The 27,701-nt window shown below is 51.9% G+C and overlaps 2 protein-coding genes and 1 pseudogene across 17 annotated transcripts in view; 2 read left to right on the top strand and 1 right to left on the bottom strand.

The window, feature by feature from the left end:
- TRAP1 (TNF receptor associated protein 1) overlaps positions 1 to 8,122 on the top strand; it is a 55,299-nt gene extending 47,177 nt beyond the window's left edge. For 2 of the 4 annotated variants that reach the window (XM_012441829.3, XM_064362390.1), the window contains 6 exons: positions 44 to 229; positions 634 to 772; positions 1,539 to 1,624; positions 2,334 to 2,479; positions 7,382 to 7,454; positions 7,913 to 8,122. In XM_012441829.3, the coding sequence (XP_012297252.1) occupies positions 44 to 229; positions 634 to 772; positions 1,539 to 1,624; positions 2,334 to 2,479; positions 7,382 to 7,454; positions 7,913 to 8,014 (732 nt within the window). In that variant the 3' untranslated portion in view covers positions 8,015 to 8,122. Of the gene's footprint in view, positions 1 to 43; positions 230 to 633; positions 773 to 1,538; positions 1,625 to 2,333; positions 2,480 to 6,009; positions 6,350 to 7,381; positions 7,455 to 7,912 lie in introns of those variants that run through there. The other 2 variants (XM_064362388.1, XM_064362389.1) reach the window with 1 other exon arrangement.
- On the bottom strand, positions 6,061 to 25,973 carry DNASE1 (deoxyribonuclease 1). 13 transcript variants are annotated; one of them, XR_010337344.1, is made up of 10 exons: positions 23,759 to 25,973; positions 10,941 to 16,645; positions 10,472 to 10,619; positions 10,077 to 10,165; positions 9,831 to 9,914; positions 9,393 to 9,508; positions 9,022 to 9,134; positions 8,791 to 8,945; positions 8,119 to 8,417; positions 6,061 to 7,822 (listed from the first exon to the last, which is right to left on the bottom strand). XR_010337344.1 is itself a non-coding variant. In XM_064362396.1 (10 exons), exons 3-10 carry the CDS (start codon positions 10,616 to 10,618, stop codon positions 8,202 to 8,204), a joined length of 849 nt encoding a protein of 282 aa, XP_064218466.1. In that variant the 5' UTR covers position 10,619; positions 10,941 to 16,645; positions 23,759 to 25,973; the 3' UTR covers positions 8,064 to 8,201. The 13 variants fall into 13 exon arrangements, 12 of the variants coding, with proteins under 12 accessions (XP_064218466.1, XP_021522924.1, XP_064218462.1 ...); XM_064362396.1 differs by lacking the exon at positions 6,061 to 7,822 and having other exon boundaries at positions 8,064 to 8,249; positions 8,321 to 8,417; XM_021667249.2 differs by lacking the exon at positions 6,061 to 7,822 and having other exon boundaries at positions 8,064 to 8,417; positions 10,941 to 11,024; positions 12,360 to 16,645.
- LOC135269009 (large ribosomal subunit protein uL24-like) lies at positions 14,323 to 17,641 on the top strand (annotated as a pseudogene).
- Positions 25,974 to 27,701: the final 1,728 nt, after the last annotated feature.

The following is a 27,701-nucleotide window of genomic DNA, read 5'->3' as shown; positions in this document are numbered from 1 at the left end:
GGGGCATTGAGCCTATGGGCCTGACCTGCCCTGTCCCTTCCAGGAGGACATAGCAAAGCTGCTGCGCTACGAGTCCTCTGCACTGCCGGCCGGGCAGCTAACCAGCCTCTCGGAATACGCCAGCCGCATGCGGGCTGGCACCCGCAACATCTATTACCTGTGTGCCCCCAACCGGCACCTGGCGGAGCACTCGCCCTACTACGAGGCCATGAAGCAGAAAGACACAGAGGTGGGTGAGCTGTGGGTAGGACGGGCTCCTGGGGCTGCAGCTTGGGGATGGTCTTGACTTTCTCAGCTCTGTGCTGGGTGAACCTGCCCAAGACCCAGCTCAGGGCTGCACAGTGAGTCAGGGTCATGGGCACAGAGGCTGGACCAACTGCGACGGTTGTGTGTCTCACTTGGAGGTCACTTGTAGATTTCTTTATGTGTGGAGCGCTTCTGCCTTCAAGGCAGTCAGAGCCTTCCTCAGAACCAGGTGTCGCAGTAGCTGTCACGCAGGCCTGGGACCCAGCAGCCCAGGTGTTCCCCAGTGTGGCCCGCCTGGCTTCTCCAGCTTTCCCGCCATCCACATCCTCTCTTCTGTGGTGGGTGGAGGCCCCCTGGTCTGATGGAACCCCACTTGGCCACCTGCAGGTTCTCTTCTGCTATGAGCAGTTTGATGAGCTCACCCTGCTGCACCTTCGTGAGTTTGACAAGAAGAAGCTGATCTCCGTGGAGACGGACATTGTTGTGGATCACTACAAGGAGGAGAAGTTTGAGGATGGGTCCTCAGGTTAGCATCCCCTGCTCTCCAGGCATGGGCCGGTGCCTACGTCCTGCATGCCTCTCCTGCTCAGCAGTGGGGGCTTCCCTGGCGTTTTCCTCAGCTGATCTGGGCTCAGCCGCCTCCGAGAGGAGCTGTGTGGGAGCACCCTGGTGACTAGAGGGAGGTGACTCCTGGTTTAGATACCAGGGGTCTGTCCAGTGTTCCTGCCATGGTGGCTTTTGGAGCTGGCTCAGCTTCCTGAGAAGCCATGAATTGTCTTTTTTTTTTTTTTTTGAGACAGTTTTGCTCTTGTTGCCCAGGCTGGAGTGCAGTGGCGTGATCTCAGCTCACTGCAACCTCCACCTCCTGGGTTCAAGCCATTCTCCTGCCTCAGCCTCCTGAGTAGGTGGGATTACAGGCACACACCACCATGCCTGGCTAATTTATTGTGTCTTTAGCTGAAACGGAGTTTCACTGTGATGGCCAGGCTTGTCTTGAACTCCTTACCTCAGGTGATCCACCTGCCTTGGCTTCCTAAAGTGCTAGGATTATAGGCATGAGCCACCATGCCCAGCTGAATTGTCTTTTTAAAGCCCTAACCAAGTTGTATGGGCGTCAGGCAACCTGAAGCATCCTTTGAGGTTTTACTTTTAGGTGAAAAGTATCTTGCTAGCTTCTGTCTCCATCCTGGTGGGAGAGGAGGTGGGAGAGCTGGCAGGATGCTGCGCGACCCCCCAGAAGCTGGGGAGCGGAGGGTGCAGGCCTGAGCTCACTCTCGCCTTCTCTTCTGCAGCTACCGAGCGCCTGTCAGAGAAGGAGACGGAGGAGCTCATGGCCTGGATGAGAAACGTGCTGGGGTCGCGTGTCACCAACGTGAAGGTGAGGCTTTCCTGGGGTTGGACCACCACTCCGCCACTGTGGCCCTCAGTGTTCCTAACAGGCTGGCCAGCTGGTGGCTCCCAGCACCTCGCCTGGTGGGTGTCCTTCCAGCAGCAGAAGCCCATGGTGTCAGGTGGAGACCGTGCAGGGGTCCCTGCTTGGCACATGTGTTGCCTGGTGGGGGGCCGCTGAGGCAGGAAGGCAGCATCATCGTCCTATCACCCAGCCCCTCCCCGGTGCTGCTACAGAGTAGGTGGGAACTGAGAACTGAAATACCAGCAGCCCCAGCCAGCCATCCTGGTCCCCACCCCTCAGGAGCTCACATTCTCACTTGGGTTCTTAGTCGGGGGTTCTGGGTGGGCTTCAGAGAGCTAACACTGCACCCCCGCCCCGCCCCACCCCCACTGGTCTAGCTTAGAGCAAGAAGAGAAATGAGTGTCTCATGGCCACATGCAGGAGGGGCCTCATGCCGGGTGGGCAGGTGTGGAGCAGAGAATGAATTTGGGCAGCTCCTGGGGGCAGCAGCTCAGGGCCCACTGGTTAGTGGGCAGTGGGGAGGATGGCAGAGCAGCGCTGGTTCAGGGGAGTCCTTGGGACCCTCCCTGCCTGCTACCTGGTGGTCTGGGTGACCTTCACCCCTGGTTAAGATCCTGCCAGCTCCTGGCCCTCTCACCTTGGGAACCTCCTCAACCCCTGGCTTTGCTCACAGGTGACCTTCCGACTGGACACCCACCCCGCCATGGTCACCGTGCTGGAGATGGGGGCCGCCCGACACTTCCTGCGCATGCAGCAGCTGGCCAAGACCCAGGAGGAGCGAGCACAGCTCCTGCAGCCCACGCTGGAGATCAACCCCAGGTGAGGCCCTTCCAGCCTGCTGGACTCCCCAGAATTCTGTGTGTGGTATTCTTTCATTGTGGAATGTGACACAGAAGAAAAGTGTGTGAGGCCTGTGGACATTTGGGTGATTCTCAGGAGCTGTATTCAGTTGAAGCTGCACCCATCTGAAATGGCACCTGCTGTCCGCAGGGAGGTTAGCCACAACCCAACCTCTGACCACGTCTTCGTTTTGCTTTATGGCTTTACCACCTGTTCGTGTCCTGGACATGCCCAGTTTTGCCTGTTTTGAGCTTTGTGCGTGGATCCTGGTGTGTGCTGAGGTCTCACGTTTCTCACTTGGTGTGAGGGTTGCCCATGCAGAGGGGCTGCCACCAGTTCATTTCTGTAGCCGAATCACACTCGCTGCAGGAACCCACGTCGGCACAGCAGACACCTCCGTTCTGCTTTTCTGGCCTTGGGTGGTTCTTGGTCAGGAGTTGTGGAGAACCAAGCTGCTCTACGTATTCTTGTCCATATGTCTGGGGCTCACATGGCTTTCCCTGTGGCCCCGGTGGCGGAAGCTGCTTCCAGGGTGGACAGAGAACCCCCAGCCCCAACAGTGGCTGAGCCCCTTTACGCTGGTTTGGCCTTCAGAGCCTAAGATTTCCTTCCTTTTTCTTGAACCCTTTATCTGTTGTAAATGTCTTTTCACCTACCTTATGTTTTGATGAGTAGGTATTGGTATTTTTTTTTTTCTTTTCATGAGATCTGAGGTGTTGGTATTCTTAATAGAATATGTAAGTTTTTGTTAGATGCCTTCTTGGGGTCTTGTTTAAGAAATATTTATAGAGTCATGAATTCGTTTCTCCTATGTTTCTTTTTTTTGAGACAGGGTCTCACTCTGTTGCCCAGGCTGGATTGCAGTGGCATGTCATCGTGGCTCACTGCAGCCTCAAACTCCTGGGCTCAAATGATTCTCTTGCCTTAGCCTCGTGTGTAGCTGACAGTGTGAACCATCAACATCACGCCTGGATAATTTTTTTAAAAACTTTTTGTGGAGCTGGGCGTGATGGTTCACAGTAAACTCCCACCACTTTGTGAGGAGGAGGTGGGCGGATCATGAGGTCAGGAGATCAAGACCATCCTGGCTAACATGGTGAAACCCCATCTCTACCAAAAATACAGAAAATTAGCTGGGCATGGTGGTGGGTGCCTGTAGTCCCCGCTACTTGGGAGGCTGAGGCAGAAGAGTCGCTTTTGCCTGGGAGGTGGAGGTTGTAGTGAGCCGAGATCGTGCCACTGCACTCCAGCCTGGGCGAGAGTGAGACTCCGTCTCAAAAAAAAAAATTGTGGAGATGGGATCTCATTATATTGCCCAGACTGGTCTCGAACTGGCCTCAAGTGATCCACTGTACTGGGATTACAGGTGTGAGCCACTGCACCTGGTCGGCTGGGGTTTGATTGAGATCGTTTTGATTCCCTAAATGAGTTTTCAGGGGCATTGGCGCCATTACAGTATCACTTCTTTGCACCATGAACATGATCTGTTATTTAGGCCTTTAACTTTGGTACCTTACATTTTCTGTAGGGTTTTGGTACCGTTTTTAAAGAATTATTCTTTGATGTGTCTTAATAGATGTTTTAAAGTTTCATTTTTAACTGTTGCTGTTGTATGTGAAGTTTCTTTTTTGGGAGAAATTTTGTATATAGCAGTAATTTTTTTTTACTGAAATTACATAAACAAGTTACCAAAAATGTTAGAAAACAGCAAAAAGGAAATCAAAATCCATAGCCTTACCACCCCCCAGTGTAGCCTAAGCAGTATTTTAATTTTTGAGATGGGGCCTTACTCTGTTGCCCAGGTTGGAGTACAGTGGGGTGATCTCAGCTCAGTGCACCCTCTACCTCCTGGGCTCAAGCCATCCACCTGCCTTGGCCTCCCGAAGTGCTGGGATTACAGGTGTGAGCCATCACACCAAGCCAAGGTTTTGTTTTTTTTTTTTTTTTCATATTATATAGCTAGTTTTTTTCTTTTGTCACTTTACAATCATAACTTTTTTTTTTAACTTTAGGTTCTGAGGTACATGTGCAGATCATGCAGGGTTGTTGCATAGGTGCATACTGTATCTGGCATTTTCCCCCATGTTATCCCTCCCCACCTGCCGCTGTCCCTCCCCAACCGCCCCCAGTGTGTGATGCTCCCCTCTCTGTGTCCATGTGTTCCCACTGTTCAACACCCGCCTATGAGTGAGAACATGCGGTGTTTGGTTTTCTGTTCTTGTCTCAGTTTGCTGATAATGATGGTTTCCAGATTCATCCAAGTCTCTACAAAGGACATGAACTCATGGTTTTTTATGGCTGTGTAGTATTTTGTGGTGTATGTGCCATATTTTCTTTGTCCAGTCTATCATCGATGGGCATTTGGGTTGGTTCCAGGTCTTTGCTATTGTACACAGGGCTACAGTGAACATATGTGTGCATGTGTCTTTATAGTAGAACGATTTATAGTTCTTTGGGTCTATACTCAGTAATGGGATTGCTGGATGGAATTTCTATTTCTAGATCCTTGAGAAATAAATCGCCACACTGTCTTCCACAATGGTTGAACCAATTTACACTCCCACCAACTGTGTTAGAGTGTTCCTATTTCTCCACATCCTCTCCAGCATCCGTTTTCTCCAGATTTTTTAATGATCGCCATTCTAACTAACTGGCGTGAGGTGGTATCTCAGTGTGGTTTTGATTTGCATTTCTCTAATGAGCAGTGATGATGAGCATTTTTTCATGTTTGTTGGCCTCATACATGTCTTTGGAAAAGTGTCTGTTCATATCCTTTGCCCACTTTTGAATGGGGTTTTTTTTTTCTTGTAAATCTGTTTTAGTTCTTTGTAGATTCTGGATATTAGCCCTTTGTCAGATGGGTAGATTGCAAAAATTTTTCCCCATTCTGTTGGTTGCCCGTTCGCTCTAATGATCGTTTCTTTTGCTGTACAGAAGCTCTGAATTTTAATTAGATCCCATTTGTCTATCTTGGCTTTTGTTGCCAGTGCTTTTGGTGTTTTAGTCATGAAGTCTTTGCCTATGCCTATGTCCTGGATGGTTTTGCCTACATTTTCTTATGGTGTTAGGTCTTATGTTTAAATCTTTAATCCATCTGGAGTTAATTTTAGTGTAAGGTGACAGGAAGGGGTCCAGTTTCTGCTTTCTGCACATGGCTAGCCAGTTTCCCCAACACCAATTATTAAACATGGAGTCCTTTCCCCATTGCTTATTTTTGTCAGGTTTGTCAAAGATCAGATGACAACCATAACTTTTAAAATTATACTGGAGGTGAGGGAGATCCATTTTCTAGCCATGGCACTCCTACAGAAAAGCTGACTGTTTCTGGCTGGCATTGCTGAGTAAGCCTCTTCCCACAGCAGCGCCAGTGTGCAGAATGCCTGCGCCTCTGCTGGAGCAGCTCAGTGAGTTGGACACCAGCCACTTTAACTAGCTTTATAAGATCGCTGTGCAGAAGTGCTCATTTCTGTCCATTGCTAAAGGACTTCCCTTTTTTTTTTTTGAGACAGGGTCTTAGTGGAGTGCACTAGTGGCGCCGTCAGAGCTCACTGCAGCCTCAACGTCCTGGGCTCACCTGGTCCTCCTGCCTCCCAAAGTGCTGGGATTACAGGCCAGAGCCACTGTGCCCAGCCAACTTTTAAAGCAAATGCAAGTAAAAATTTCTCATTACGTCCAGATAGCTCAGAATTCAAAAGAAGTGTTTACGGGGAAAATTTCCTCCCATCCATGTCCACAGCGCAGCCAGCATTAGAGTTCTTGTGTATTTCTGTAGAGATTATGTGCACTTGTGGACAGGTGCACCAGTGGGTTTCCTGTGTGTTACACAAGGGGTAACTTGCTGTGCAGTGGGTCCATGCCTCACTTTTCTCACTTAGGGTAACTAGGTGACCTCCACGTTAGCATATGAAGAATGGCCTTTTTTTCCAGCTACATAGACTAGAAATGTGAGGATGTATGTGGGAGGCTGAGGCAGGAGAATCACTTGAACGTGGGAGGAGGAGGTTGCAGTGAGCTGAGATCATGCCACTTTACTCCAAAATAAGACTCCATATGAAAAAAGTGTTTCAAGGGATGCAGTTGGGAAATGGAGTGGCTAAGTCTGAGCACATCATCCACATGCGGTTTTCTCAACTCCAGTTGTCCTCTGGAGAGATTGTGCAAATTTGCATTTCCCCAGAGTCCTCAGTTTTATCAATCAGACTTGTCCTAAGTGAAAAATTAGTTTTCATGTTAAGGTTAAACATTACATGGTGCTTTTTCCTATGCAGAAAAATATGTAGTCAAATAAGTGTATCAGTTTTTGGCTTCTGGGTTTGTAGTTTTGCTTGGAAAGACAGATTATAAAACAAACATTTCTTCCCTAGAATTATGCTTTTAATCTTTGATCCCTGTTGAATTCATCTCGGTCTAAATGGTTTTCTGCATGGCTCACCAGTTACCCAAGTGCTCCGTGTCCTTCCTCTTCCCTCATTACACGGAGCTGTTTGCCTTCCCCCTTCCCAGAACTAAACTGTAAGAGCTCTGAACTGTTTCAACACGTGGGACTTCCTCCCTTCCCTTTTATTATTATTGATCTAGGAACCAAGGCGTGTCTTCATAGACTAAGCTCTTTTGTCCCTTTTATGTATATTAATCTTGGAACTTGGCCAGCTTACAGCATTTTCTAATACTGAAACTCCTGATTCTCTTGTTTTTCTGACTGTGTAATCATATCATCTATAAATAATCATTTACATACCTTTAAAAAACAATGCCACCTACGTCTATGGGGGAAAAAACCAAACTGGACAGTCTTTAAATACTCTGACAATTCCAGAACATGAAGGGAGGCGCACAGGGCGTGGTCCTGAGCCGCCTTTTCTGGTGGATTCTCTGTTGCAGGCATGCACTCATCAAGAAGCTGAATCAGCTGCGGGTGAGCGAACCTGGCCTGGCTCAGCTGCTGGTGGATCAGGTGAGTGCAACAGCTTAGGATGACTGCAGGGACCCAGGCTACTTCCCTGCCAGGCTGCCTTCCGGGTGGAACAGCAGTTTCCTCAAAAATCCTGCTTTAAAAAGGAAAAAATGGGCCAGGCGCGGTGGCTCATGCCTGTAATCCCAGCATTTTGGGAGGCCAAGGCAAGTGGATCACCAGAGGTCAGGAGTTCAAGATCAGCCTGGCCAACATGGTGAAACTGTGTCTCTACTAAAAATATAACAATTACCTGGGCATGGTGCCACATGCTTGTAGTCCCAGCTACGCAGGAGGCTGAGGCAGGAGAATCCCTTGAACCCAAGAGGCGGAGGTTGTAGTGAGCTGAGATCTCACCGTTGCACTCCAGCCTGGGTGACAGAAAAAAAAAAAATGGGTGACTATCTCAAAAGGAAAAGGTGTAGTGCACCTCATAAGGGGTTTCTACCCTTGCTTTTCAGATATACGAGAATGCCATGATAGCCGCTGGGCTCGTTGATGACCCCAGGGCCATGGTGGGCCGCCTGAATGAGCTGCTTGTCAAGGCTCTGGAGCGACACTGACAACCAGAGGCCTCTGCGCAGGCAGGGGAAGGAGGATTGACACCACAGATGACAGCCCCACATCCTTGAGCTTTATTTACCTAAATTAAAAGGTATTTCTTAACCTGAGCGTTGGGCTTTTTGTGTGGGTCCTGCGGTGTGCTGGGTCCTCTCTTCCTCCAGTTCAACTGGTGTGGGGAGGGGCTGCTCACTTCAGCATCACCTCCACTGGGTAGTGGTCACTGATGGCTTGGGCCTGCAGGGAAGTGGGCACAGGGTCTGGGCTGTGTCCCGTCCCCATGTGGCTGGGCAAGGGAGGACACGTACCAGTTGGTCACTCAGGCTATAGGCAGCCTGGAAGTTAAAGGGAAAAGCCGAGTCGGGAACAACGGAGTCTTGGAGCAGCGTCCCTGCAACCACAATCCTGATGGGTGTTGGGATGAGAGAGCGGGGTCCCCTTTCACCCACTGGCCTGGCTTAGTGCCCACAGGAACTAAGCCAAGAGCCCTGGGACCTCCCCGTGCCGTAGCTGGAGCCAGTGCAGGTCTGTGGCTGCCCACAACCGCACAGCCCGGCCTGTGCCCCTCAAAGTGGACACCACGCGACAGCCTCCTGGATGTCTGCCTCTCCTCTTATCCCCAAATGTGCTTTCCCCCAAAACTGAAAATCGTGGCTCTTTTTATTATGTTCCCTGAACGGATCGACTGAAGCTCAGGTGGGTGAGCCAGATATGTACGAGTCACAGCTGCTCCTGGAGGCGCCCCTCTCTGCCCTAAGCCCCGAGATGCCCCGCTCACCTGTCATAGGCGCAGTGCGTGGACGTAGCCGTGGTGTCGGCGGTGTCGGGGATCAGCCACTGGAAGATGGGGCTTGTCCGAAGGCGGATGGATGACCATTGGGAGGGTCTCACATAGCTGCAGCCCGCATTGAAGTCGCCCATCAACATGATATCCTACCAGGAAACACCGCCTGTGGGCCCAGGGACAAGTGGAGGCCGCTGGCACCCACTGCCCTTGGTATGGCCTCACCTCCAAGCCCCACTTCTCTTGGACATCCAGGTAGACATCATAGAGAGCATCAATCTCAGCTACCGCGTCTGTTGGGGCAGCATGCAAGGGAACAATGGCAAACTCCCTGACCTCTGTGGAGACACCATGTCACGTGAGGTACACTGTGCAGCAGCCACATTCCCTGGGGGCAGGTTCAGTCACGATGTCAGCTGGAACTATGCATCATGACAGTTCCCCCAAGGGGGGTTATTTTCCAAACCACTTGAATGGAAAACCCCAGCCCCAGGGACTGGGAGGGCAGTGGGTTACACAGGCCTTCCAGTGCCCTAGGAGTGGGTGGAGGCCATAAGCGCCAAGCTGAGCTCCACCCTGGCCCAGGCAGCACTCGCCTGTGAACGGGGAGGAGAACTTGACGATGGCTGGCTCTCGGCTGAAGGTGTCGTTCCCGCACGGCTCGCAGCCGTCATCGTAGTAGTAGCTGTCCACTGCAGACACCTGGTCAGGCCTGCGGGAAGGCCAGGAGGAGATGACCCCAGGCTGGAGCTGCCCTAGTCCAGCTTCCCAGGAGGCAGCTGTTGCGTCCTAGGCAACAGGAGGGCGGGGTCTGGGCCCACCTCCCTGTCCACTCACTGGCTATGAAAGGCACCTGGGAGGAAGAGCCAGGCAGCTGGTCACCCCATGGATCCGTGACCTCGGGGTGTGTTGACTCCATCCTGGACCCTGCTCTGCCACCTCAGGTTCTTGCCCCATAGGACAAACTACTTACCCGCTCTGCTGGGCACCCCCCAGGTGAGGGAGGGGCTTCCTCGCTCTCTGGGACCACCCACCTGTACACAAACAGGTAGCGCTCCTTATAGTTGTTCCGTCCCAGTGGCTCACTGACCACGTAGCGATAGGTGTCTGGTGCATCCCTGGATTGAAGAAACACAGGGTCTCAATGAGAGGGTCATGAGGGACCCCTGTGGCTGCCAAGACCAGGGCTTTGCCCAGATCCCCACCCTTGGGGCCCAACTGAAGCAAGGCTGTGCCTGGATGGGATGTCACCTCCCTAGGAGCCTGCCACTGTCACCCACTGATTGAGGTTGTCCAGCAGCTTCCCCACGGCCGTCAGGTGGCTGTCTCTGACTTCCTGGACCAGGGCGATGTCATAGCGGCTCAGGATCTGGGGGCAGGGCAACAGCGGTGCTGAGCAGGGCTGGTGCCACCCAGGGACCCCACAGCGCCACAAAGGGAGCCACAGCTGCTGCTCGTGGCATTCCTCAGTTTAGCCACAGCCTCGTGTTTCTGCCCAGGCTCCTGCTGCCAGCTATGGACAACATAGCAGGGAGGAGAACCTTGGCCCGCAGCCAGGACCCTGTCCTGCTGGGCTTCAGGCTCAGTGCCCCACACCTGCCACTCTGCGGCCCCGCCCACCAGCCCCAGACTCCGGGGCTCCTCTGCTTTCGGGGAGGGGCCACCCTGGCCTCACCTGCACGATGTAGCTGACGAGGGTGGCATTGGACATCTTGGTCTCCCCAAATGTCTGGATGTTGAAGGCTGCGATCTTCAGGGACACAGCCTCCTCCAGCAGGGTGGCCAGTGCCAGCAGTGCCCCCGGCAGCCTCATGGCCCTCATCCTGGGAGAGCACAGGGTGCAGAGACATGGCAGAAGTGAGGTGTCACCCCCGCCACAGCACTCTAGCCTCCTGGACCCCAACAGGCAGGAGCTGGTGGAGCTCAAGGTCAGGGGGACACGGACACGGGCAGGGGAGACCCCTGCAAGCCTTTCCTACAACGTCCAGAAAGCCAAACAGCTGGCACCACATAGAGGACGCTGAGTCACTCCTCCCACCAGAAAGCCCGCCCGGAGGGACGCTGGAGCCCCTACGCTAGTCTCTAAGCCTCCCTCCCTGTTCCAGACCGGCCAGTCACCCAGAGGGACTCCACCGGCTGCTCACCTGAGATGCTGGTGATGTCCTCAGAGATGATGAGAATGCTGTCAAGAATCTAGAATATCCTTTGATGTCAATTTTCTCCTTTTCCTGCTTTAAGAAAATAAGCAGTTTATGAAGTGAGGTCTCTGAAGAAGCACTTCAAGGCCCTGGCAGTGCTGCTGGGCTCCGGATCTTGCAAACGCAGTGCAAGTCGTGGGAGTTTTAAAGGTTCAGGCAACTGTGACCTTCCCTGGGGCACGTGTGCCCTGTCACCTGAGGGTGCCAAAAACAATGGCACTGTGTGGCTTTCCGCACAGGTGCGTTGCTGGAATGTGCTTATTTCTGTAGGCACAAGTTTCTTGTGCTGTGAAAATTGCACCTGATAATCACGTTTGCATTTAAAGTGTCTGATAACAAGGCCAAAGGTTCCTGCGTCCCTTGCACGTGCAGCTGCCTCATTTTCTGGGATAGGGCAGGGATGGGCAAGGTATGTGCAGGAGGGTGGGACTGGGCTCCCATCTCCGTGTCTCTTGTCTGGGAGCCCCAAGGTCACCTTTGACTAAGAGGCCAACGCCACATCCAGGGTTACAAATGGAGCCCCCTGGTGGCTGCACAGCCATGGCTGGTCTGTGGTCCAGAACAGGCCTGCCTTCCTGATTCACTGCCGTCAGGTGCAGGGAACTCTGCAGGAGGCTGGGGAGCTCAGAACAAGCAGTGGAGGCCATGCAGCACCAGCACTGTGGGGCCAGGACAGGTGGGGGCCGCAAGGCCCAGCCCAAATTGCTGGTCAGGCAGTGGGGAGCTTTCTTGAGGTGGACAATAGGCTCTGTGTTTAGGCCCAGAGGATCCCGAGTGACCAGGGCAGGGCAGCCGCTGAAGGCCAGGCCTCCAGTCCAGTCATTTCTTGGTTCTTTTGAGTTTCTGTTGTTGTTTTTGAGACAGGGTCTTACACTGTGTTGCCAAGGCTGCAGTGCAGTGGCAAAATCATGGCTGTTTATAGCCTGGACCTCTGGGCTCAGGTAATCCTCCCTCCTCAGCCTCCTGAGAAGCTAAGACTATGGGTATGCCACCATGCCGGGCTAATTTTTAAATTTTTGGTAGAGATGGGATCTTGCTATGTTGCCCAGACGGGTCTTGAACTCCTGGCCTCAAGCAATCCTTCCAGGTAGCTGGGACTACAGGTGCATGCCACCACACCCAGTTATTTTTTTTTGAGATGGAGTCTCACTCTGTCGCCCAGGCTGGAGTGCAGTGGTACGATCTTGGCTTACTGTAACCTCCACCTCCCTGGTTCAAGCAATTATCCTGCCTTAGCCTCCCGGGTAGCTGGGACTATAGACATGTGCCACCATGCCTGGCTAATTTTTGTATTTTTAGTAGAGATGGGGTTTCACCATATTGGTCAGGCTGGTCTTTGAACTCCTGACCTAGTGATCCACCCACCTTGGCATCCCAAAGTGCTAGGATTACAGGCGTGAGCCACCATGCCTGGCGTATATTTTAAGTTTTTCGTGGCGACAAGGTCTGCGACTTCTGACCTCAAGCAATCCTCACACAGATGCTGGGATTACGGTCGTGATCCACTGCACCCACTCATTTCTCTGAATCTTTGAGTTTCCATTAGTATTCACTTCCTGAGGCTGCTGTAACTACCACAAGTTTGGTTGCTTACAATAACAGAAATGGATCTTCTTTCAGTTCTGGAGACTGGACGTCTGAAGTCAGGATGACAGCAGGACCTTGCTCTACCTCCTGCAGGTTCTGCGGGGACCCCCCTTGCCCTCCAGTTTCTGTGGGCCACCAGCAATCCTTGGTCTTCCTTGGTTGTGGCTGCGTCACCCCAGTCTCTGCCTCCTCTTCAGAAGATGTGTGTGCCTGCATTTAGGGGCCTCCCAGATAGTGGGGATAATGGTCTTATCTCACCAGCCTTTACTCACATCTGCAAGTCCTCTTTCGCTACATGAATCAACATTCAGAGGTCCGGGGCTAGGGCACAACTCTTTTGAGCCACCCCTGGGTCTTGCCCACTTGGAAGGGGCTGCGCTGGCCCTCCCAAGGACAGCCCGGTGTGTAGGAGTCTGTGGTCCCCGCTGGGGGACGAGGGCCTGGAAGGCCTTGGAGAAGCCCAGGTGGGAGCCAGGTATGAGAACTGCAGGAAATGAATACAAACGAGGTCTGCAGCATCAGCAGCGGCCAAGGTCGAAAGTCTGGAAAGTGCTGGGTCTGGCCAACTGGCCATGAAGGAGAAAGCAGGATCAGTGGGGACTAAAAATAGAAAGGTAAACCAGCTTCAACAAGACTGGAGCCCATTTCATAAGACGCTGACAGACACCTCTGGCTCAAGACTGGAGCCCATTTCAAAGACGCTCTGACAGACACCTCCGGCTGGCAGCGCTCCTGCACTCATCCGTCCCTCCCCATGAGACGGCGTCTACCAGATGGAAACACAGCCACTCCGCAAGCTGCCCGCTGCCCCGCTGCAGGCTTTCCCAAAGGTTTCAATGATGGTTCTTTCCTGTTTCCAATCTCTGAGTCTAGAACAGCCTCCAGCATATCAAAATCCAGTCTCCAAGCAAGGCCACGGAGTATCTGGCATAGGGACTGACTGGTCCTCTGCCTTTGGTGTTTTCCTTTCCGGGACACAGATGTGACAGTGACCCATCACGGGGAAGGGAGCAAGGCTAGAGGGCAGCCACTGTCCTCCACCGAAGACGACGCCTGGTGCACCTTCTGGTGGGGCACAGGGACACCAATTACAGCTCACAGAGCAGGTGTCCAGCCCCCTGGCCCTCAGCACATGGGACAAGGTTTCCCTTTGGTCTGTCATCCCCTCCTGGCTCTTGACCAAATGCTGCCCCATCTGCTTTCAGGACCTCCGAAGCACGGTGCCCCCGCTTCCTCTACCTGCCAGAAGGCAGGCTGGAACTTGGGCCTCGCTTGTACAAGTGGCGAGCGCTGCCTGCCGTGTGGCTGCCCTCAGGACGGGCTCTGGCGAGGGCAGCACAACCCTGTAGGAGCCTGGTCTGACATGGGGCCTGTCTGGGATCACTGCTGGGCCTTCAACCATCTGGAGCCTCCATGTCTTCCTCTGTCAGATGGGATGACGTTATTTCCAGAAGAATCATTTCACCTTCTAAGAAGCCATCCCGCCCCTGCAGCCTGTGGCCTCTCCGATGCGGGGTCTCCAGACTCTTTCTCCCTGGTGGATCTCTTTTCTGTCCGTGTCAGGCAATGCTGCCATGTAACAGCCACCTGAAAACTCAGTGTGTACAACGTGCATTTCCCTCACACCTGCAGGGCTGTGAGGTGCAGGTCAGCTGGGATGGCTCTGCTCCCGGGCCTTGTCCTGGGCTAGGCTGGAGGGACTGCAGCTCCCCGGGCCCTCTTGCCACAGTGTGGAAGGTGGAGGCTCCCAGGGCACAAGCAGAACATGTGCTGCCTCAATGAAGAGGTCCACATTCCATGGGTGCTGTCGAGCTGCAGGGCCAAGCTCCACATCAGGGGACAGAGTGGGGTACACTCCTTCCATCCTGGGCCCCGCTCTGGAGACGGGCATGGGCACTGCGGAATGCCCGAGGAGGAAGTGCTGCACCTGTGGCATTTTCATATCCACAAAATGGGTGCTGGCAGCCAATGAAAACAAGAAAAGCTGACTGCTTTCTCACATCAGGATGAGCTATTTCTACACCAACCCTGAGGATCTGCAGCGTTCTTGCGTTAAATTAACCTGTCACAGATAGAGGAAGAGAAAAGAACACATAACAACAGTTATATTGACATCTGAGCCAGGTCACACGCTCTGATGTGGCTGAAATCAAAGGATAAAGGAAAAATCCTATAAGCACCATGGCTGGAAAGAAATGGCCTCAAAGGAACATCTGTGGCGGTGGCACAGGCCACGTAGGGCTTTGTGCACCCCCAGCCTGTGCTGTGCCACCCAGTGACGTGCAGGTCAGAGAGGGGCAATTTCTACTGATCAGGAGGGATAGGGAAGGATGCAGAGCTGTGGTTCCCAAACTGCACAGAGGCACTCCCATGAACTCGCAGGGCCCCCTCAGATCCTCCTTAGTTCTGAGGGAAGCAGTCACACTCTGCTCTGCTCAAGGCCGTTCACGGTCTCAACACTAGCATTACCTTGCTTTATTCCTTCCTAAGATATCCTCTCTCTGCAAAGCTGGGTTGTGGCAGTTACTCAACAAGCAATTACCGTGAAGGTCAACATGGAACAAGAGGCAATGAGGGTGGCGGTGTTCCATCAGATTCCAAGTTGAAGAAATGCTTGACAGGCACCGATCCCATGGATAAACAAGACGAACACTTTTCTTTATGTGCATTAATTTTCTAGACATCCACTATAAGTTGCCAGGACACAAATACTTATTTGGGTTTACTTATTTAATAAATGGAACTGTTAGGGATTTTTTTTTTTTTTGAAGGACCATATAATCTGGATTTATTAACTGCAGGTAACAAAAGGTTAAAAGATAGAAAAAGGTCTCATATTACAGGAATTCAAAAATTGACTATAAAAAAAAGATGAAAACAACAGAACAGGACAGTGTTCAAACAGCTAATACTATCTTGGCCCCGTTTTTAATAGCAAAGATCAATGTAAACCTGCATCATCTTTCATGCAATGTCTCAGCTTTTTCCCCCCCAAACATAAAGGCAGATTAATACCCATGAGCCCCTATTTAGAATATTCATTTACGTTTCCTTCTGAAATTGACAGATGAATGGAAAAGGTATTAATAACTCATGGTTTCCCACTGAAGTTCAAGATGCTCAGATTTAGACGATGCTACACAACTGGGTGGTCATTTCAAAGTATCAGCCACAGGCAGTATCTAAAAGGACATACGTAATAAGAAACACTTTCTAATTTAAAAGATATATAGTAAATATAAATGAATTAACTCACACACAAAGGAAACCAGAATAAAAACAACTTGGAGGAACTAACTCCAGTTGATTTCACCACTTCACCGGATCAAGTTCTTAGGTGGGTCATTTTGTTTAAGGATGACTTGAAATTTTACAATACTACCTTAGTTCCCACATAGAAAAACTCTTCAATAATTTTTTCTTTTTTGAGACAGAGTTTCACTCTTACTGCCCAGGCTGGAGTGCAATGGCACAATCTCAGCTCACTGCAACCTCTGCCCCCCAGGTTCAAGCAATTCTGCCTCAGCCTCCCAAGTAGCTGGGATTACAGGCATGCACCACCATGCCTGGCTAATTTTTTGTATTTTTAGTAGAGACAGGGTTTCACTATGTTGGCCAGGCTGGTTTCAAACTCCTGAGCTCTGGTGATCCACCCACCTCGCCTCCCAAAGTGCTGGTATTACAGGCATAAGATACCACGCCCGACCTCAAGAATGGTTTCTTATCAACTAGAAGTTGGGGAAAATACAGTGAGAAATAAAAAGATACAGCTTTTCACACATTTGAAGGCCCAGATCATACCTAAATTTCTAGTGATTTAACTTAAGAAGCTCCTGTCCGCTCTTCCCTTTTGCGGCCATCACGTTAGCGGGAGCTGCCAAAATGAAGTTCAATCCCTTTGTGACTTCCGACCGAAGCAAGAATCGCAAAAGGCATTTCAATGCACCTTCCCACATTCACAGGAAGATTATGTCTTCTCCTCTTTCCAAAGAGCTGAGACAGAAGTACAACGTGCGATCCGTGCCCATCCGAAAGGATGATGAAGTTCAGGTTGTACGAGGACACTAGAAAGGTGAGCAGATTGGCAAAGTAGTCCAGGTTTACAGGAAGAAATACGTAATCTACACTGAACGGGTGCAGCGGGAAAAGGGTAATGGCACAACTGTCCACGCAGGCGTTCACCCCAGCAAGGCGGTTATCACTAGGCTAAAACTGGACAAAGACCGCAAAAAGATCCTTGAATGGAAAGCCAAATCTCGCCAAGTAGGAAAGGAAAAGGGCAAATACAAGGAGGAAACAATCGAGAAGATGCAGGAATAAAGTAATCTTATATACAAGCTTTGATTAAAACTTGAAATGAGAAAAAAAAAAAAAAAAAGAAGCAGCTCCTGGCCCTGAGAAATTCCTTTATCCCACAACGCTTTACTCAGATGGGGCAGAGAATCCCAGGAAAATACCCAGGCAACAAGATAAAAACACAGCCTGTCTCCTATCTGGCACCACTGTTAGAGATTTCTTTTGGCCTAGTATTAAATGATTGTTGAACCTTAATCAAGAGTGCTCTGAACTGCGAAAGTGTGAAGCTTTGATCTAACATTATGGGTATGCCTGAGTTACTAGATTTCCTACTCTACTGAATTTAACTTCTAGCCTTCATCATTCACCACTGCTTCAATATTCTGTCACAAATAAATTCTCAATTTAGGCCAGGCGCGATGGCTCACGCCTGTAATCCCAGTACTTTTGAAGGCCGAGGTGGGCGGACCACCAGGTCAGGAGATTGAGACCATTCTGGCTAACACGGTAAAACTCCGTCTCTAAGAAAAATACAGAAAATTAGCCAGGTGTGGTGGCACACATCTGTAGTCCCAGCTGCTTGGGAGGCTGAGGCAGGAGAATCACTGGAACCCAGGAGGTCAAGGTTGCAGTGAGTCAAGATCGCACTACTGCACTTCAGCTTGGATGAAAGAGCAAGACTCCATCTCCAAACAAAACAAAAAAAGAAATTCTCAATTCAACAAATTGCTCCCGAAAAGAATAACTGCAATGGATTAAACATATCACTGTATTTCAAAACATGAGTTCACGTTGGCATTAAATAATTATTAGCCACCTTGGGGGGTGCTAGGGAGTCAACTCGTTACTCTGCAAAAAGGCAAATAAAGTCAAAGGATCAAGGCAGCGTCTGCCTTTCCTGTGCAGGAGTACTGCCCGGTACCCCAGAGTTCGAGAAGGCGTCATTAAACAGGTGGATTCCAGCTAATACACAAGGAAGGAATGCTAGCCTTTGAAACTCACCATTTTGCAGTCCCTAGTCTCAGCCTTGATGTCAGTGGCTGCTAACATCACAAAAGACAGCTCTGTCCCTTCTAATCCAAGACCACACACAGCAGCACTTAGAAGAGTTCTTGCCAAAACAATCTTGAATCTGATCAAGCCTCTAGGTCTAAATGACAAGCGAATACAAGGACAGAGGCTTGTGTTCAACAGCACCATGAGGACACGGTACGACCCAGACTGTGGGAAACTGTACAGGGCGAAGTACAGGCTCGTCAACAGAGTTCAAAATAGAAGAAGAGAGGCAGAGCTCACAGATTAAAAACACTGACATTTTGAGATGGATGATAGATAATAAAACGAGATAGATCAATAAAATGTGTGGACCTTATTTAGATCCTATAAAACATCCAATCTTTTACTCCTATGAACAGACATTTACGTAACAAATCCTGTAAGAGGCCATCCGGAAAGTGAAACGCTGACGCAGCAACTGCGGAAGTATTACACAAGACAGAGGCTCTTAAAACTCTTAAGTTTGTAAGGACTCTTATTGCTCCTTATGTTTTCTTTTTTAAAAAACGGTTTTAGAAACAGGGTCTCGCTATGTTGCCCAGGCTGGAGTGCAGTGGCTTTTCACAGGCACGATTGCAGTGCACTGAAGCCTGGGCTGAAGGGATCATCCCGCCTCAGCCTCCTGGCGTGTGCCACCACACCTGGCTAATTTTTTTTTCTTTTTTTTCAAACAGGTTCTTGCTCTACCACCCATGCTGGAGTGCAGTGGCACCATCTCGGCTCACTGCAACCTCCGCCTCCCAGGTTCAGGCAATTCTCCTGCCTCAGCCTCCCTAGTAGCTGGGATTACAGACGTGCACCACCGTGCCTGGCTAATTTTTGTATTTTTTGTGGAGATAGGGTTTCACCATGTTGGCCAGGGTAGTCTTAAACTCCTGGCCTCAAATGATCCGCCCACCTCAGGCTCCCAAAGTGCTAGGATTACAGGTGTGAGCCACCACACCTGGCTAATTTTAAAAAATAATTTTTTGATGGGGTGGGGGTCTCACTATGTTGCCCAGGCTGGTCTGAAACTCCTGGGCTCAAGTGATCCTCCTGCCGTGGCTTCCCAAAATGTTGGGATTATAGGTGTGAGCTACAGCACCTGGCCTTATATTTCAGAGTCACATACTATTAATAAAATACTGAAACGAAGTGGTCTGGTACCTGGAATTTGCTTCAAAATTTCCCTGAGGCTGGGTACTGAGTACATGAAGGTTTTTAATACTAGTCTCTACTTTTGAATATGCTGAAATTTTCTGGCTGAGTGTGGTGCCTCATGCCTGTAATTCCAGCACTTTCGGAGGCCATAGTGGGAGGATTGCTTGAGCCCAGTAGTTTAAAACCAGTACAGGTAACATGGCAAGAAATTGTCTCAACAAAAATTTAAAAATTAGCCAGGCATACAGGCACATATCTCTGGTCCCAGCTACTTGGGAGGCTGAGGCAGGAGGACTGCTTGAGGCTGTAAGGCCAAAGCTGTAATGGCCATGATTGCACCACTGCACTCCAGCCTGGGTGACAGCGCAAGACCTTATCTCAGAAAGAAGAAAAAAGGCTGGGCGCGGTGGCTCATGCCTGTAATCCCAGCACTTTTGGAGGCCGAGTTGGGCAGATCAGGAGGTCAGGAGATTGAGACCTAGCACAGTGAAACCCCGTCTCTGCTAAAAATACAAAAACTCAGCCAGGTGTGGTGATCCACACCTGTAGTCCCAGCTACTCGGGAGGCTGAGGCAGGAGACTTGCTTGAACCCGAGGTGGAGGCTGCAGTGAGCAGAGATCAAGCCACTGCACTCCAGCCTGGATGACAAAGGGAGATTTGGTCTCAAAAAAGAAAAAAGAATTCCATGATTAGTTTCTTAAAATTCTATAAATCAAAAGGTTTTTAAGCAATACTGCTAGAAATGATGCAACATACAAAAATAAGGTAACAGTCAATGGTAAAATGAAACCACACAAAAAATTAAATGCCCAGATCTGCATCTTAGAAAGACCCTCTGCTTACGCCTGCTCAGCCAACACTCCCCTGCTGTCCTCTGAAGCAGGGGCTTTGTCCCAGACTTCAGCTGTGGATGGGACATCTCCCCTCAGACAGGTCTGATGGGCATGAGGCATTCCCTGGCCTTCCCTGCTCATGTCTGTGGCCCCACCACCATCCAGGTGCTAGAATATCTCAGATCATCCTGGGCTCCGCTCCCCCCAGCCCTGCCCCCCATGCACCCTGAGCCTGCACACCCTCCAGATCCTGCAGCCTCCACACCAGCCCTGTCACCATTGCCTCTCCCTGTAGCCACCCTGCTTCCAGGTACCTGTCCCAACTGTCCTCACAGCCCCCGGAGTATCTTGCAAATGTGTAATTAGATCTCATTATTCCCCTACTTAAAATCTGTCACCAGTTTCTCATTGTCCCTAACACGAAACCCAATGCTTACCGTGACCTACTGGATTCTGATCCCTGAGACTTCCGCTCTGCCTGGAGAGCTGGGGCCTTCTTGTCATTCCAGTTTCAGCTTAAATGTCACTCTTCAGAGGACATCCTCTCCCCACCCAACCCCTACACCCACCATGGCCCCAGGTTCATCTCTGCTGGGCCTGTAAGGCTGATTTGATCTGGTGTGCTTACTCAGGTACCTGTTTACCCTCGTTTATGGCCAGCTTGTTTATGGCTGGCTTCCAGGAACACAAGCTCCAGGAAGCGTAGCCCAGAAAACAGTGGTCTTTCTCGCCCATTAAAGTATTACTGAAACAGAGGAGGCGCTCCACAGCCAGCCACCGCTGGACACAGCTGAGCCACAAACCCACCTCCCACCCAGCAGCTCCAGGCCAGGCAAGAGTGCCCCACCCCCAAAGGCCCCCCAGAGAAAACTCTTGAGAACCCAGCAAGTGGACACTGCAGGGCGTCCAGGTGGCACTTGGACACGGCTTCAGCTGACTGGAACCTCCCAGCAGTGCAGTGGCTCCCACAGCCCAACAAGGCCTACCTGCCCTCAGCTGGCAAATTTGGGGTTCCTGCTCTATTCTCCCTTGGGAGGTGTTTGCTGGCCCCAAGGACAAAGCATCTTAGAGGATAAAGAGCTACTACCAGCTGGGCTTGGTGGCTCATGCCTGTAATTTCAGCATTTTGGGGGGCTGAGGCAGGTGGATCACGAGGTCAAGAGATCAAGACCAGCCTGGCTAACATGGTGAAACCCCTTCTCTACTAAAAATACAAATATCAGCTGGGCGTGGTGGTAGACACCTATAGTCCCAGCTACTCAGGAGGCCAAGGCAGGAGAATCGCTTGAACCCAGGAGGCAGAGGTTGCAGTGAGCCAAGATCTCGCCACTGCACTCCAGCCTGGCAACAGAGCAAGACTCCATCTCAAAACAAACAGAAAATCCAAAAAGGGTTACTATCCTGTGCTCAGGTAAAATGCCAGTGTCTTTGCCATGACAATGCTTTAGCCCCTGCCCCCACACCTGCGGAGGACGCAGTCACCACAGCCCAGTGCGCTGCCCTTGCCTATGCCCTAGCCCAGCACACCATTGCTCATGAATTTATTTCTCTTCATTATAAAGAAAGCAATAACCCAGGATGGGAAATTTCTCAGAACACCACACATCTGAATTGCAAAGATTCGCAACAGCTGCACGGTCACGCTCCGCAGCAGACCACCCCTTCCCCACCCCAGCCTGCTTCGGAAGGTTGGCACTCGCCTTCCGCCTTGCATGAGGTGTGGGCCTGAACCATGGCATCTTGGCTCAGCCTCAGCTGGCTGCCCGTCCCTCCCCACACGCTCCCAGTGCTGCTGCTTTTGTGCGCTCTGCTTTTAGGAGAGATGCAAATGAAAAGCAGTTTGTCTCAAAAGCTGCTTTCTCAGCTGCACGGGGAGGTTAGCACACCCGCAGCCTGAGTCCCTGAGGACAAAGACAACTCAGGTTCCCAGTGAGGATCGAAACCAAGCCACAAGGCTAATCCAGCGCGCTGATGTTTCCAACAGGGTCGCAATGAAAAGCGATTCCCCAATTCCAAAGCCACCTCCGTCTCTCCCAAGTACAAAAGCCTTCTCAGCCAGGCCCCCTCCCTGTCCAAGGATGGGGGCGGGCTCAGAAAGAACAGGGAGGGCACCCTGAGAGTCCAGGAAAAGGACACACAGTGTAAAGTGAGCTGGTTGTGGTGGTATCTGCAAGGCAATTTCTTTTTAAATTCTTTTTTTCCATTTTTAAGGAAATGAGACAGGGTCTCTCACTCTGTTGCCCAGGCTGGAGTGCTGTGGCACGATCTCAGCTCACTGCAGCCTCCCGGGCTCAAGTGATCCTTCTACCTCAACCTCCCAAGAAGCTGGAACCACAGGCATGCGCCACCAGGCCTGGCTCATTTTTTGTATTTTTTTTTTGGCAGAGATGGGGTTTTGCCATGTTGCCCAGGCTGGTCTTGAACTCCTGAGCTCAACTGATGTGCCTGCCTTAGCCTCCCAAAGTGCTGGGATTGCAGGAGTGGCCACTGTGCCCAGCCTCACAAGGTGTTTTCTGTTGACCTTGCTTCTAGAGCGCTAATCCTTTTTTCAGCTGACTCCAATCTGCTGGTAAATACACCTACTGGATTTGTAATTTTTTTTCTTTTTTTCTTGAGACGGTGTCTCATTCTGTTGCCCAGGTTGGAGTGCAGTGGTGCATTCATAGCTCACTGCAGCCTCTACCTCCTAGACACTAACAATCCTCCCTCCTCAGTCTCTCAAGTAGCTGGGACCACAAATATGTGTCACCATACACAGCTAATTTTTAAAAATCTTTATTTTATTTCATTTTTTTGAGAGCCAGTCTCACTCTATTGCCCAGGCTGGAGTGAAGGAGTGCAATCCCAGCTCACTGCAACCTCCACCTCACGGGTTCAAGCTCCTGCCTCAGACTCAAACCCCTGGTCTCAAGTGGTCCCCTTTCCCAGCGTACCTGGTTGCCTTCGACTGAGCATCAGGGACTGTGTGACAGAATAGTGGGGGGTCTGGACGTGTCCCCTGACAGGGACAGCTCACCTGCTCCATGGTGGGCATCAGTGAGACAAGCAGCCATAGGCGGATCAGGGACTCCACTGACACTGAGCTCCTCTGCAGTCCTTGTAAAGACCAGCCCACCTGTGGCTTGTCCCAGGTGAGACACGGTTGGTCCCAGATGAGAGCCTGGGATATTTCTTTTCTTTTCTTTTCTTTTCTTTTTTTTTGAGATGGAGTCACTCTGTTGCCCAGGCTGGAGTGCAGTGGCACAATCTTGGCTCGCTGCAACCTCACCCTCCTGAGTTCAAGCAATTCTCCCGGCGCAGCCTCCCAAGTAGCTGGGACTACAGGCACGTGCCACCACGCCTGGCTAATTTTTTTGTATTTTAGTGGAGATGAGGTTCCACCATGTTAGCCAGGATGGTCTCGATCTCCCAACCTCGTGATCAGCCCGCCTTGGCCTCCCAAAGTGCTGGGATTACACGTGTGAGCCACCACACCTGGCCTGAGCCTGGGATATTTCTTAGGGCCCTTCCACCTGATAGCCCCACACTATTCCCTAACTCCACAAAACTGCCAAAAATCCCACTCTGCTTTTCAGCCACTTTCTGCTCCTCTGCCTTAAGCAGCTTCATCAGCAAATGGCGAGAGAGAGAGACCAGTGCTGAATGTCTTTCTCTCTTCTCGGGCTCCTTTTGCTCGAGGGTCTTGGCCCCTCAGGTCCAGTCGCCTCAGCAGCCCGGAGCCCCCATCTTGGTCTCCCAGCCCCAGGATATTTCCTGCAGCTTCTCTGCCACTCAGCAGCCACCCCTGGCCAGCTTCTCAGCATCCTGCCCTAAGGAGAAGCGCCCGCGCGGGAACAAGAAGTGGGACTCACCTCTGCAAGCCTGCCTGCGTCGTGCTTCTGGGCGGCTCTACTGGCCTTCCAGCTGGGGCCTTCTGAACGATGGCCAGCTCCTCCAGTCCTCGGCGGGTGTGCCTTGCCACGAGCTCTTCCACACCAGAGGCAGAGCCTGTGGGACCTGGAATGACTCATTGAAAAGGGGAGTGGGTGAGGACGTGGACTGATAACCAGCCAGGCTGGTCCAACCAGCACAGGCCACAAGGACATCTTCCAGCCACAGATGTCCCATCCAGCGGTGTGCCAGACAACGAGAGTGCACCAGGGATGCAAAGCCGTTTCCCTCTGCCCAGCCAAGTGTCCTCTGGAATGGAAGACCTCTGCATCCTCACGTGAACTCCAGGATCATGTCTGATGACCTAACAAGACAGCACATGCCAGGACATGGAAACTGCTTCCACCAGAAGCTCACCCTACAGCTCCTCAAAGACCATGGGGGTGTCTGTCCTCAGTACAGGCCCTACCCTGCCCCTAGAGGCTTCTAAGAACCTCATGTCACTGCTGCTTCCTGCCCAGGGCCAGCCCTGGGGCTCATGTGCAGACACTACTGCTTGTTTCAAGTTGACAGTTGCAGGCCGTCGCACTGTCCCTCCCTTCAGCGCTCTGCTTCCTCCACGGCTTGTCCTTTCCTTCGCTAGAGCCTCTTTCGTATCATCCAGTGTCAGCGAGCACGTGCCGTCCTACCACCCCATCTCCGCCCTGCGTGTCTATTCCTCACCACGGATCACATGTAACTCACACTGCAGTCAGCCTCACGCAAGTCCATGAGAGCTGGGCTCAGCCGGCAGCACCGAGAGTGAGGCCTGGGCCACAGCAGGTGCTCACGGAGAATATGCTGGATGAAAGCGGTGTCAGAGGGCGCCTTCTGTCCTGGAGCCACAGTGTAAGGGCTCCGCTCTCTCCAGCTGCTGGCTGCCCCTGCTCAATGTGAGGCCTCTCTGAGGAAGGAGTGAGGGTCAGGCTTCTGGCCAAGCTGGACTCTTCCGCTCCACATCCCATGGCCTGGCAGGATGCAGGAGTTACCACAGGTGACACTGGAGTGCCCACGGATGGCTCCTAACGGGAGGGCAGGACGGTCTACGGAGTAAGCAGTGCTTAGAAGATGCCGCCACCAGAAAGTAGAGAACTCAGAATGATTCCACGTGACACAGAGGCCCCAGGCAAAAGACTGAGAGCTGTCGGGCATCAGATCCTCGGGGGCTGACATGGGCCTGTCTCCATGGCTAGGAGAGGCTCCCACACCGAGCCCAGCAGAAACTTTGTGATGGTCTGTGCTGGTCCACAGTCCTGGGACCAATGCCAGGGCCATCATGCCGCCCCCACGACACAGCTGCCACCACAGCTATAGCCAGACCCTCTGGTCTGAGGCCAAGACCAAGGCCAAGGTAGTGCTGTATTTCTTCCAACTCTGGCCACTCCTTCCCTGGGTGGGACGGCTGGGAAGGCTGCTTCCACAGTTCTCCCCATCTCCCCAGGTCCATGTGAGCCACTGGTCCCCGGCCCCTGCTCCCCTTCCAGCCCTCAGGCACCCTGAACGCAGGACACTGAGGCAATGTGGGCCTCCCAGTGGGCAGCCACACCCAGGCCATGGGAGGCCATGGGCCCCAAGCTCCCCTGGGGACTTCTCCCACTGACCCACCCTCAGGAGGTCATGAACTGTCAGATTCTCTGTAACCAAACTCTTCTCTGGGGGCTGTGATGCGTGCAGAAAGCACATTGTATTTTCTCAGGGCACCTGTGGGGCTGAATGGTATGGAGAAGCCATTTCATGGGGAAAGAGTCACATGAAAGAGGCCTTCCCACAGGGGTGCCTTCAGGACAGACGCCTCCTAAGGCCTGTGGTGGGTGGAAGATGCTGTCCCTTGCCCTGCCCCAGACTCCCCACAAGCCACGAGGGGCTCCCCAGAGGGCCTGCCTATGCTAGGCACTTGAACATGGGCAGACACAGGCTCCCTCCAAGGTCCCAGCCCTGGGAACAGGAAAGCACCCAGGAGGAGAGCAGGTAAGGCATCTGGAAGCCTCATCCTCCCTAGGAATCCCAGGGCTCTGGGGAGCAGTACTGGTTCTCACCTCTCACCACATGAACACGCCTGCTCACCTTGCCAGGGCTGCTTCCTAGGATCCTCCCCACTGGCCCACACGGAGGGGTAGCTGCTTTTCGGGCCACACCCCTCCCCAGCATGGAGCTGCAGCAGGGACACGCTGGCCACCACCAGCCACCCCGCCACAGCTGCAGCTGTGGATGGAGCCTCAGGCAGGAGCAGCAACAGCACCTGCGGGCTAGGGATGAGTCTAGCTTGGTCCTCTAATCCACACAAAGCCGAGTGACCACATACGGGTGGCCCTACTGGGCCAGCTCCCCATTATCCAAAGTCCACTGGAGACACGGTGGAGCCATCGAGGCAGGACAGTGGCTCTGTCCTTGTGAGCTCATGGGTGAATGGCTCCTGTCCTTGCTTGAGCCCATGAGGAGGTGCTGATCTTCAGAGGCGCCTGGGCCCAGCAGTGACAGCCACAGAAAGCCACATGCAACTTGCTGGGGAGGCCGCCACCCAGGCTGGTGTTGCGTCGCTCACTGAGCAAGCCTTTGCTGTCTTGCCATTCCCATTCACACGGTGGTTACTGTAAGAAGGAAAAGGCGAGTGTTAATCATGCCTATCAGCTTAGCCAACAGGCACCTATGCTGAAACTTCAGCAAGCTCCTGACAGGCTGTTTTGTTGGTTCTCCGTTTATATACCCATGTAGGATGGAGCAACAGGGACCCGTGAACACCTGGAAAACTGGACAAAATACTTTCATCTTCAGTCAGTGGAAAACAGTGCAGGACAGTGACCCCCGAGAGAAGGGAAACCAGAGAGCGGGTCCTATGACTGCACCAGTTACAGCCAGGAGACAGGTTCCAGGCTGCAGCACAGGGAGGGGAAACTCAGCCGGAAGCTGCAGTCTCTCTGAGTTGGGAAGACGGACTTTACAGGTCACGGAGGCCAAGGCGGCTGCTATTTGCAGGGCAGAGTCCTGGGAGGAGGCAGCCGCACAGAGGCAGAGCCAGGATCTGCAGAGGGTCCCCTGGAGTCTTTGGCTGAAAACAGATCTGTGCCTGAGTGAGAAAAACTGTACGAGGAGGCCCAGGAAAGAATCCTAAGGAGCAAACAAAACAATCCCCAGAGTTCACGCAGGGAATGTTTGTGTTCCCACAAGCCACTCTGGAGAGATCTCTTAATTCACAGGGTACTGTATAGAATCCGCAGAAGGGCATCACCCTTAGTAACTGAGCTAAATCAACTGCAGACTAAAGCAGCACTGGACCCATTGAACTAAACTTAGAAGCCTCTAAAGGATTGCTGCTTCCAAGAGACTTAACTGCATTTTACACCCAAACCCAATACTGTTCAAAGGAATTCAACAAAATTCAGCAGCCAACAATTTATTTTTTGTAGAGACGGGATCTCACTACTTGCCCAGGCTGGTCTTGAACTCCTGAGCTCAAGTGATCCACCTGCCTCGGCCTCCCAAAGTGCTGGGATTACAGGTGTGAGTCACGACACCCAGCCCAGCCAACAATTTCAAATTCACAATATTCAGCATCTAATTTAAAAAATCACCAGGTCTATCAGTCAGGGTCCAGCCAGGAGACAGAAACCACATAAACAAGGGAAGTTTAGTGTAAGAATTATTAACTATTTACAGGGAGTTAACTAAGAGAGAATAAAGGGAAATCTACAGAACACCCTAGGGTAAAGGGAGGTAACTAAGGGAAGGATTCAGACCGAGGAGAGGGTATGGTCACAACTACCCAATAGATGTTCTCTGGGCTGTCCCAGGACAAGGCCAGAGCCCAAGAACCACTTGCAAGGGTGCTAACACAATGAGCTAGAAGGCTGTTTGAGAAGTGCTGGAAAGCTGGGGGGTTAGGGTGGG

This window comes from Aotus nancymaae, unplaced genomic scaffold (assembly GCF_030222135.1).
Source record: "Aotus nancymaae isolate 86718 unplaced genomic scaffold, 86718_ANA_hifiasm-v0.15.2.pri h1tg000049l, whole genome shotgun sequence".
NCBI lineage: Eukaryota > Metazoa > Chordata > Mammalia > Primates > Aotidae > Aotus > Aotus nancymaae.
The sequence above is the reverse complement of the archived record's forward strand: the minus strand, read 5'-3'. Positions and strand labels throughout refer to the sequence as shown.